The sequence below is a fragment of the Chiloscyllium plagiosum genome, unplaced genomic scaffold (genome assembly GCF_037043375.1).
Source record: "Chiloscyllium plagiosum isolate Xiang-an unplaced genomic scaffold, Cpla_swu_hap1 HiC_scaffold_43, whole genome shotgun sequence".
NCBI classification, from domain to species: domain Eukaryota; kingdom Metazoa; phylum Chordata; class Chondrichthyes; order Orectolobiformes; family Hemiscylliidae; genus Chiloscyllium; species Chiloscyllium plagiosum.
In genome coordinates this window covers 24,773,612-24,785,735 of record NW_028270181.1, presented here as the reverse complement: position 1 = coordinate 24,785,735, position 12,124 = coordinate 24,773,612, and the positions used below count along the sequence as shown (strand labels likewise).

At 46.3% G+C, this 12,124-nt stretch overlaps 1 protein-coding gene across 1 annotated transcript in view; it reads right to left on the bottom strand.

Annotated features, from left to right (window-relative positions):
• Positions 1–6,167: 6,167 nt before the first annotated feature.
• Positions 6,168–12,124, bottom strand: part of LOC148137455 (uncharacterized) — a 69,351-nt gene continuing 63,394 nt past the window's right edge. The window contains exon 16 of the mRNA XM_087982385.1: positions 6,168–6,588. Within this exon, the coding sequence (XP_087838511.1) occupies positions 6,337–6,588 (252 nt within the window). The 3' untranslated portion in view covers positions 6,168–6,336. The remainder of the gene's footprint in view (positions 6,589–12,124) is intronic.

Genomic DNA, 12,124 nt, shown 5'->3' with positions numbered 1-12,124 from the left:
TTAAGATGCGTCAGGATAAATGTATGAGTAGGTGGGGAGCAGAGGGATACAGATGCTTAGGAATTGACCGACAGGTTTAGAGAGTACATTTGGATCGGCTCAGGCTTGGAGGGCCGAAGAGCATGTTCCTGGGCTGTAAACTTTCTTTGTTCTTTGTTCTTTGTACTAATAAAGCTGAGGAGGCTGTATGCTTTACTCACTGCTTTCTCCATCTATCCTGCCATATTCAATGACCTATTCCCAGATACACCCAGCTCTTTCTTTCTACCAAAATGCATCAACTGACACTTGATTGTTATCTCCCATTTATCTGCCCATTCTACCAGCTTAACTTACGAAGTGTTACAGAGTTTACAAGCAGGTCCAATCATAACAACAAGCTTTAAGTGGTGACATGAAGAGAGTGCTGGTGGCTTGGACTACGCCTGGCACTGAGATGCAGCAGGAACTGTCAACTGCCAACCTTAGTTCACTGATTAAATTTAAATCCTTAAACCTTTTGTTACTTAAATGCTTTTGACACTTGATCCATCTCATTGCTGAGAACTATAACTGTAATACCATTACAGTATAAGACATAGGAGCAGATTTAGGCCATTCAGCTCATCAAGTCTGCTCCACCATTCAATAAGATCATGGTTGATCTACTCATCACCAACTCTACTTTCCTGCCTCTTCCCCATAACCCTTGATTCCCTTTCTGATTAAAAATCTATCTCAGTCTTGAATATGCTCGATCCCCCAGCCTTGACAGGCCTCTGGGGTAAGGAATTCCACAGATTCACTATCGTCTGAGAGAAGAAATTCCTCTTCACCTCTATCGTAAATGGTCACCCCTCATGCTTTCTAGTTCTAGTCTCTCTCACAAGGGGAAATAACCTCCCAGCATCTACCCTGTCAAGTCCCCTAAGAATCCTGAATGTTTCAAATCAGGCCCAACTTACTCGACTTCTCTTCATAAGCCAATCCCTCCATACGTGGGATTAGCCAAGTGCCCCTTGTGTGGATACTGTCCAATATCACAGGACTGAGATATCCTACCAGATCTTGATTTACTAAAATAACTAAGATCAACAGAAATAAATGCAAGATTTATTAAAGTGCAGTATTCGAAGACTCAACTGCTACTCACCAATCAGTACCTTTCCTTTGTGTTGACATTATTTTTACCCTGCTCCCTGTCATTCATAATCCCTCTGACTATTTGACCATTTGTTCTGGCCTAATTTATGGACAATTCTAACTTGGGGAAGTAGGCAGGTAATTGTGTATCACCACACTAAATTAGGGATACTTGATTATGAGCCATGTTGAAGATGCCTTCAGTTACTGTCATCTCCACCAAGATCCTCATTTCTGTAATTAGATTAGATTCCGTACAGTGTGGAAACAGGCCCTTCGGACCCACAAGTTCACACGAACCTCCGAAGAGTAACTCATCCAGACCCATTTCCCTCAGACTAAAGGGCAATTTAGCATGGCCAATTCACCTGACCTACACATCTTTAGACTGTGGGAGGAAACCCACGCAGACACGGGGAGCACGTGCAAACTCCACACAGACAGTCGCCCGAGGCTGGAATTGAACCTGAGTCTCTGGGAGTTGGGAGTTCATGTTGTGGCTGTACAGGACATTGGTTAGACCACTTTTGGAATACTGCGTACAATTCTGGTCTCCTTTCTATCGGAAAAATGTTGTGAAACTTGAAAGGGTTCAGAAAAGATTTACAAGGATGTTGCCAGGGTTGGAGGATCTGAGCTATAGGGAGAGGCTGAACAGGCTGGGGCTGTTTTCCTTGGAGCGTTGGAAGCTGAGGGGTGACCTTATAGAGGTTTACAAAATTATGAGGGGCATGAATAGGGTAAATAGGCAAAGTCTTTTCCCTGGGGTCAGGGAGTCCAGAACTAGAGGGGCATAGGTTTAGGGTGAGAAGGGAAAGATATAAAAGAGACCTAAGGGACAACGTTTTCACACAGAGAGTGGCACATGTATGGAATGAGCTGCCAGAGGAAGTGGTGGAGGCTGGTACAGTTGCAACATTTAAAAGGCATTTGGATGGGTATATGAATAGGAAGGGTTTGGAGGGATATGGGCCGGGTGCTGGCAGGTGGGACTAGATTGCGTTGGGATATCTAGTCAGCATGGACCAGTTGGATCGAAGGGTCTGTTTCTGTACAGTACCTCTCTATAACTCTGTGACTCTAAATGTAGAGTATTATTTAAATAGAAAATAACTGTGGAATTCTCAGTTGCAGAGGGATTGAGATGCTCTGGTTCATGATTCACACTGTCAATTTACCAGGTACAGCTTATAATCATGAAGGCTAATGGGATGCTGTCCTTTAATAAGAGAGGAATTGAACATAAAAGTGAGCATGTTATGCTTCAGTTATACAGGGCACTAGTGAGGTCACATCTTGAATAGTGTTTGCAATTTAGGTCTCTTTATTCAAGCATGTAAATGTGTTGGAAGCAGTTCAGAAAAAATTGACCAGATTGATACCGGAAGTGGGTTGTCTTATGAGGAGAGGTTGAACAGGCTGGGCTGGTTTCCACTGGAGTTTGGGGGAGTGACTTGCTTGAAGTGTATAAGATGGTCTTGATGAAGCAGACGTGGAAACAATGTTTCCTCTCGTTGGTGAGTGCAGAACCAAACAGCAGTTTTAAAATGAAGGGTCACTCTTTTAGGACTGATATGAGATGAATTATTTTCTCTCAGAGAGCTGTGGAACTTTCAAACTCTTTGCCTCAGAAGGTAGTGGTAGTCATTGAATATTTTTAAGGTGGAGGTAGATGGATTGTTGTTAAGCAAGTTATCGGCTATGGGTGGTAATATTAAATTTGGAATACAGACAGATCGGCCATGGTCTTATTGAGTAGTGGGCCAGCAATCACTGCCAATCTCTAATTGTCATCGAGAAGGTGGTGGTGAGCTGCCTTTTTGAACCACTGCAGCAACAACATTTACTGTTCTTGACCTCCTCAATGGCAAGGGTCACAGATCGGGAGGCTGGCTGTTGAAATAGACTTGGCAATATGTTGTGGAAAACTAGCAGGAAGCTTAACTTCCAATAGGAGGCGATCATCAATGGGATAAAGATTCAGGTTGAGAAACGGAAACAGAATGACTCCAACAAAAATGGGATTGAGGACCTGTGTCAGCAGGAGTGAACCAAGAAGCGCTGAGTGGTCATTGTCACCTCCATGTCACAAAGGACAACTGTCAAGTTGTTTTTACAGCTGAACACTATTTGCATTGACTTATCAGCAATTGCTGATTTCTCAACAAACACTTAACCACTGGCAGTGTAATCAACAGTCCAAACCAATGTTCTCAGCTTTAGTCTCCTTTATTATTTGATTTCAATGTAGTTTAATATCTTACCATTATAGATCCCTGCCGCGATGTCAAATAATAACCCATCGGGAGTGTATTTTTGCTGCTGATCACCAGCACCTCTACTCCCAACCTCCCCATTGTGTTAGAATTCTGGTTTTGTGGAATTTGCCTCAGGTGTGGTGCCTCCCAAAGATTCAATCCCTTCTCAGCCCAACCCATGAAACTCAAGTATGACTCATCCTAACCAGGAGCAATTCTCAGGCCATCACTCAACAGCAAGGTCACAGAGGCATCCACCAAAGGTTTCTAGACTGAATGTCAAGGGTGGGATGAGGCCAGGGAGGAGTCCTGCTCATTCACTGCTGGCAGTTCCTGTCAGAGCAGCTGCTGTCTGGAAGTGGGTCTCCCCGTGCTGGCCCTGGGGAAGTGCAGCTATAACTGAGGAAACAGCCCAGGAAGTAAACCACTGCTGTTAAATTTCCATTACCGAGTGCAGAAGGGCTTTTGAATCTCGCTGTAAAAACCTGAGGAGCCTTCAGGATAACTGATGTGAATAGGGCTAACCTTCTGGTCTGATCTAAAATTAAGGCTTGAGTGTGTGGTGGTGAAAAAGCACAGCAAGTCAGGTAGCATCTGAAGAGCAGGAGAATTGACATTTCGGGCTTAAGCCCTTCATCTGGAACTTTTGGGATTCATTCCTGATGAAGGGCTAATGCCCGAAACGTCGACTTTCCTGCTCTTTAGGTGCTGTCTGACTTGCTTGTGCTTTTCCAGCATCACTCTTGACTCTGATCGCCAGCATCTGCAGTCCTCACTTTCTCCTCCTTGAAGTTAAGGCTACACTGCACCCAATTGCGTGGGTCACCCTCTGAGGGATGAGGAGTGTTTCCCTTGGTTAGAAGAAACTGTTGCAGGGTTCAGATTCTTGACTACCAAGGAGAACAAAAGATTACCGGGGATATGCAGGGATGTCGAGTTGAGGTTAAAGCCACACCAACTATGATCTTATTAAATGGTGGAGCAGGTTTGAAGAGCCAAATCATTTACTCATTTTTTTTGTTAAGTTTGCACGTAGGTCAAGGGAGTGGGACTATCTGACTTTCTCGTGCAGAGCCAGCATGAATACAATGAGCTGAAAGACCTCCCTTCTTGGCTGTAACCACTCTACAGTTAGATGGTACCGAGTGTGTAACTATACCTCACCTCTCTATATTTCATCATTTCATGTCACAAACATTGAGTGACTTGAGGAGAGGTTACTCAAGGCTCTGTTAACTCTGAGTGAACACTTGTAGTTGAAGTATAGGGTAAAGGCAATCTGAACTATGCGGTGATTCTCAAATCATGAAGCGGTTTAATCCAGTCAGCAGATGTGGTAGACATGGCAGGCAATGTTCGATAAACGGCAATCAGAATATCTAGCTGGCCTCGCTACCTTTTCTGTCCTGGTAAGATCAAGACTCCCATTGAGGCTCCAAGCTGTTGTGTATGAGGGTATGGAGTTGCCACTTACTGGTCTTGCATTAAGTCTGAGCAGATCCCCATGGAATCCTGGATCAATAAAACCTTTCACATTCTTGGGATGTCCCTTCTACCTTCCCAATCAAGTGATTAACTTACTTAAGTAAGTGTAGACACTGCCACAACATGGGAAAGTATGGCCGCCAACTTATATGCAACAAGGTCAATGACCAGCTCAGTGTTTTTTTTTAATAGTGATTTTGGGTAAAGAATGAACATTGACCAGGACACTGGGAGAAACCTTTCATTCAAGTAGCGCCCAAGGTCATTCACCACCACCCAAGGATGCAGAACACTTGGTACATTACAAATGACCTAACAATTATTTCAATTTTTAAAAAAAAGAGGAGAGAAATCAGACCTTGGAAACACCACTGGCAGAACTGATTCGCTGAATTTTATGGAAGGTACTATAGAAAGTCAAAAGTATCTTTTCGCTATATTCTATAAATTCTGGGGACTGCCTGCATTGCTTAATGTAAGAGTTGAGCTTTTTTACTCTGCCCTTGGCTTTGCCTGTCATTCCTCAATTGTGGAAGGCAGGTTGCCAGGGAGGATGAAGGATGAGGGATGGATGAAGATGAAAGGATGGGAGGGGATGGATTGGGGGGTGGGTGTGAGATGGGGAGATGATGAGGCAAATGGATGGAGAAGATGGGGGTGGAGGTAGGGGATGGGGTCTAATGAGGGAGATGATGGAGGGAGGGATGAAGAGGGCATGCAGAGTTCATTGGGGGAAATGGGGAATGATTGGAGGGGATGATGAGTGCGTTGAATGTAGGGGATTGGGGGAATGGGGAACTGGGATAGGGAAGGGTTGGGGGATGAATGAAAGGGATTGGGGTTTGGATGGGGGAGTGAATGTAGGGGATGGGGGGTGAATGGAGGGGGGTGGATGGAGGGTGTGGATGAAGTGGGTGGGGGTGATGGATGGAGTGGGTGGGGGGAAAGATGGAGAGGGGTGGGAGGTGGATTGAAGGGGGTGGGGGTGGATGGAGGGGGTGGAGGAAGTGGTTGGGGAATGGAGGGATGGATAGAAGAGGTGGGGACGGATGGAAGGGGTTGGGGGTGGATGGAGGGGGTTGGGATGGATGGATGGGAGTGGGGGGTGGATGGAAGGGCGTGGGGGGATGGATGGAGGGGAATGGGGATATGGATGGAGGGGCGTTGGGGAAATGGATGGGGGGTGGATGGAAGGGAGTGGATGGAGGGGAATGGGGGGATGGATGGAGGGGAGTAAGGGGGTGAATGGAGGGAGGGGGTCAGGGGTATGGATGGAGGGGAGTGGGGGGGTTGGATGGAGGAGGTTGGGGGATGGATGGAGGGGAGTGGGGGAAGTGGTATGGGGAAGGGGCTGGGGGATGGATGGACAGGGTTGGAGGCTGCAGGAAGTGGGTTGTTTGTCAGGATTGGAGGGTGGGGGGTGTGTAGTGGGGAGGGGTTTGAGCTGCCGCCCCGGGTCCGGCTCCAACATTCACGGTTTCCTCTTGTCCATGCAGGCGGTGTCGTACACAGCGTCACAGAAAGCGATGTAGTTGACGTCGTGGCGGTTGCCAATGGTGACCCGGAAGCGGTGGCACAGCACCCGGATGTCGCGCATGCTCAGCAGTTTTTCCAGCTCCAGTTGCATGAGCACGCGGTGGAACTGCGACTGCGTGACGCTGCCGATCTTCAGGCGGTCATAGTCTTCAAACAGAGGGAAGAGCTGGAGCTGCGTCTTCTTCACCTACAACCCACAAACACACACACACAGCAGTCAGTCAGGGCCGGATCCTGTTGGTGAGCATTATTGGGTGCTGCCCCACAAGATTCCCCCCTCTTACCAATACCACACCTTTCCAATATTCTACTGAACAAAAGTGACAATCAGTTCAGGGCCTAGTTGAGTCTATGCTTTTCTTCCTGCCTCACCTGCAGGAGTAACTCTCCAGAAATGATTACATCAGAGTAATAGGAACAGCAAGGAGCCAGTCAGTCCCTCAAATCTGTAATGTCAGATAATTAGACTATTTATCTGTCCTTTTGGTTCCATCACCTTTTAATACCAGTGTCTTAACAATGTCTGAGCTGTCCACCTATCTCGGTTATGAAATTTTCAATTGATTTCTAATCCCTCCCCCCCACCAACTCAGTGTCAATAGCCTTTGTGGTGGAGAAAGTGCCAGATTTCTACTAGCCTCTCTGTGAAGATGGGCTACCTGACCTCACCACAAGCTGGTCAGGATATGACGATTTATGGCTTCCTGTCATTCAGTGATAGCGCCCCTACCTTTAAAAAACGAGGCCTGTTTCAAATCCCACCTGCTCCAGACTTGTGTCTTAACAGGTTGATTAAAAATACCCCCAAACTAGATGAAATAACCTATACAGACAATCATCAAACTATTTAGCTCTTTCTTTGGCAAGGTGTAATTCTGGTGAATCATCATTGCACGCCTCCAACATCAATCTACTCGTGGACTCTAAGGGGAATGTTACCTTGCTGTGTCTAATCCAGAATAGAAGATGTGGAGATGATGGGAACTGGATGCATTCTATGATCTGCAGTCAAATCATGAAAACACAGGAAGATGACATTTTCCCCTGTATTCTCATGTGAGTTACCTTGCATCACATAAATGAGCCTGAGGAGCTGGGAAAAGCCAGATATTGAAGAAAGTTTGCACTGGAGTGTTCTACTCCTGAAATGGATGCCTCTGGTTGAAAACAGGGGCATTCAGAGAGAGAGGGGATACTTTAAAATGGCGGGAAGGCGGTGCCATGGAATAACCTGCTTACTCCCATTGGGGTCATTCATCAGGACCCTCTCTCAACAGCACAGAAGTAGACCCTTCGGTTCAACCTGTCCATGCTGATCATAATCTCATGCTGCAACTATACAAAATGCTGGTGTGGCTACACTCAGAATATTGTGTACAGTTCTGGTCCCCATATTTCGGGAAGGATGTGGAAGCATTGGAAAAGGTGCAGAGGAGATTTACCAGGATGTTGCCTGGTCTGGAGGGAAAGTCTTTTGAGGAAAGGCTGAGGGACTTGAACCTGTTCTCATTGGCAAGAAGAAGGCTAAGAGGGGATTTGATAGAGACATACAAGATGATCAAAGGATTAGATAGGGTAGACAGTAAAAGTCTTTTTCCTAGGATGATGGCGTCAGCATGTACGAGGGGGCATAACTACAAATAGATTTAAGACAGAGGTCAGAGGCAGGTTCTTTATGCAGAGAGGGGTAAGGGTGTGGAATGACCTACCTGCCAATGTAGTCAACTCAGCCACATTAGGAGATTTAAACAATCCTTAGATAAGCACATGGAAGATGATGGGATAGTGTAGGGGGATGAGCTGGGAATAGTTCACAGGTCGGCACAACATCGAGGGCAGAAGAGTCTGTTCTGTGCTGTATTGTTCTATGTTCTAATAGTCTTACCTGTCTGCACTTTGCCCAGTTCCCTTCAAACATTTCTTATTCATGTACTTATCCAAATGTCTTTTCAACATTGTAACTCTACCCACAACAACGTCTTCCTCTGAATATTCATCCCACACACAAACCATTCTCAGTGCAAAAAAGTTGTCCCTTATGTCTTTTCTAAATTTTTCTCCTTTTACCTGAAAAAGAATCTGCCCCCTAGATTTGAAATTCCCCCAACCAAGGGAAAAGACCTTTCCTGAAGAAGGGCCTGTGCCCGAAACGTCGAATCTCCTGTTCCCTGGATGCTGCCTGACCTGCTGTGCTGTTCCAGCAATAAAGTTTCAACAAGGGAAAAGACACCTGACTTTCACCTTACCTATGCCCCTATTGATTTTATAAACTTCTACAACGTCACCTCAACATCCTATGGTCCAGTGAAAAAGTCCCAGCCTCTCCTTATAATTCAACATTTCCGGCAACATCCTGGTAAATCTTTTCTGCAAGGTCTCCAGCTTAATAATTATCCTTCCAATAGCAGGGTGATCAGAACTGCACACAGTACTTCAGAAGAGGCCTGTATATTGTACAACCTCATCTTAACATCCAAACTCCTATACTCAAAGATCTGAGCAATGAAGGCAAGTGTACTAAATGCCTTCTTAACCACCCTGTCTACATGTGATGCAAAGAATTGCAGAATTATGTACCTGAACCCCTAGGTCTCTCTATTCTATTACACTACACAAGACCCTAGTTTTAATTGTAGAAGTCCTGCCTTTTAGACTGGAATACTCCATAATGGGTTTTCTTTCACTTTTCACCAAGGAACAAGATGGCCTTTGGACAGTGATGCCTTCTTCCACAGGAGCCTCTAGACTAAAAGCCTTACAGCCAGGCCTACTTGTCTTGCATTTCATCCCACCCCCCTCATCATGGGTCAGGTCAGAAACATCCTGTGAAATTGTGAATGCCATCATCTCTGCACTCTGTCTCTTGGGATGTATACAGCACAATTTACTTCCTAGTCTGAGAGTCTAGGGATCCAGCCACAGTGTGTGTGTGTGACTGAAGACACGGGACACCTAAACTAGATAGGGATGGCCAGTTTCTGCCCAAAGGGAGTTTATGACCCTCTGAAAACTCCATGTCATTTTTCTGGTGCCAATCCACTTTGCGCTGGTAGCCCAGCCCCGCTATCAGCAGCAAACCCTGTTCTCAATACTCCTGCAACCCTTCGTTATGAAGTTAAAAATCACACAACACCAGATTATAGTCCAATAGGTTTAATTGGAAGCACACTAGCTTTCGGAGCATTGCTCCTTCATCAGGTGGTAGTGGAGGGCTTAATCCTAACACACAAAATTTATAGCAAAAATTTACAGTGTGATGTAACTGAAATTATACATTGAAAAATTGATTGTCTGTTAAGCCTTTCATCTGTTAGAATACCATGATAGTTTCACTTCTTTCATGTGTAAATCACAAAACCTTTTTTTAAAAGGTTGCATTCTCAGGTTAGCTGTTAATAATGGTGATAGCTAGACAATATGTTGAAGGTTTACAGATTACAGATTTACAGATTACATTACAGTGTGGAAACAGGCCCTTCGGCCCAACAAGTCCACACCGACCCGCCGAAGCGAACCCACCCATACCCCTACATTTACCCCTTACCTAACACTACGGGCAATTTAGTATTGCCAATTCACCTGACCCTGCACATCTTTGGACTGTGGGAGGAAACCGGAGCACCCGGAGGAAACCCACGCAGACACGGGGAGAACGTACAAACTCCACACAGTCAGTCGCCTGAGGCGGGAATTGAACCCGGGTCTCTGGCGCTGTGAGGCAACAGTGCTAACCACTGTGCCACCGTGCCGCCCACAAGGTGTTGGCCCCCTGTGTTCTCTGTCTATGCCATGATGTTTAGATTGATTCTAATCTAAAAAGTGAGATAACGGAGTTTTACATCGATTCATGCAGTTTTTGAGCTCAGAGTTCTACATGAATGCTTGCAGTTTTTGAGCAAAGTACAATGTAACCCTGCAAGTACAAATTCACCCCACAAAATATATGAGTGCATGAGGGTCTTTGTCTGTCTGTGTGTATCTGTCTGGGTTGGGGGTTGTGAGTGTGAAAAAGCGTATGTGTGTGTGTGTGTGTAGTGAGTGCAGAGTGTCTTAAATCTGTGAGGAGGTGCATGTGTGAGTGTGTGTGTCTGTAAAGGTGTGTGTGTCTGTCTGTGTGCGCGTCTGTGTATATGTGTGTCCTTGTGTATGTGTGTATAGGAGTGCCTGTGTGTATGTGTGAGTGAGAGTATGTCCTGGTTGAGGCGCTCCCTATGGGTAACGAACTTAGATATCAGCCTCTGCTTGGCCACTTTTCGCTGCTGCCTGTCCCGAAGTCCGCCTTGGAGGATGGTCACCCGAAGGTCCGAGGTCGAATGTCCTGGGCCACTGAAGTGTTCGCCAACTGGGAGGGAACCCTCCTGTCTGTTGATTGTTGTGCGGTGCCCATTCATCCGTTGTCGTAGCCTTTGCTCAGTTTCCCCAATGTACCATGCCTCCGGGCATCCTTGCCTGCAACGTATAAGATTGACAACGTTGGCTGAGTCACATGAGTACCTGCCATGTACAAGGTGGGAGGTGTCCCCATGCGTAATGGTGGCATCTATGTCCACACTCTGACACGTCTTGCAGCGCCTACCGTGACAGGGTTGTATGGAGTTGTCCTAAGAGCCGGACAGCTTACTACGAACAATGATCTGTTTGAGGTTTGGCGGTTGTTTAAAGGCAAGTAGTGGAGGTGTGGGGAAGGTCTTGGTGAGGTGCTCATCCTCATTGATAATATGTTGCAGGTCACGAAGAACATGGCGTAGTTTTTCAGCTCCTGGGAAGTACTGAACAATGAAGGGTACCCTGTCGGTTACAGCACGTGTCTGTCTCTTGAGGAGGTAATTACAGTTCCTCGCTGTGGCACGTCGGAACTGGCGGTCATTGAGTTGGGCATCATATCCCGTTCTTGTGAGGGCATCCCTAAGTACTTCCAGGTGTCCGTTAACCTCAAACAGATCGTTGTTCGGAGCAAGCTACCCGGCTCTCAGGACAACTCCATACAATCCTGTCACGGTAGGCACTGCAAGACTTGTCAGAGTGTGGGCATAGATACCACCATTACGCATGGGGATACCTCCCACCTTGTATGTGGCAGGTACTCATGTGACTCAGCCAACTTGTCTATCTTATACATTGCAGGCAAGATTGCCCGGAGGCATGGTACATTGGGGAAACCGAGCAAAGGCTACGACAACGGATGAATGGGCACCGCACAACAATCAACAGACAGGAGTGTTCCTTCCCAGTTGGCGAACACTTCAGTGGCCCAAGACATTCGACCTCAGACCTTCGGGTGACCATCCTCCAAGGCGGACTTCAGGACAGGCAGCAGCGAAAAGTGGCCAAGCAGAGGCTGATAGCTAAGTTCGGTACCCATAGGGAGGGCCTCAACCAGGACATTGGGTTCATGTCACATTACAGGTGACCAACATTGCACTATACACATACTCTCACTCACACACACACACAGGCACTCCTATACACACATACACATGGACAAACATGTACACAGACGTGCACACAGACACACACACCCTTACAGACACACACACTCACACATGCACCCCCTTACAGACTTAAGACACTCTGCACTCACTACACACACACACACATACGCTTTCTCACACTCATAACCCCCAACCCAGACAGATACACACAGACAGACAAAGACCCACATGCAGACATATATTTTGTGGGGTGAATTTGTACTTGCAGGGTTACATTGTACTTTGTTCAAA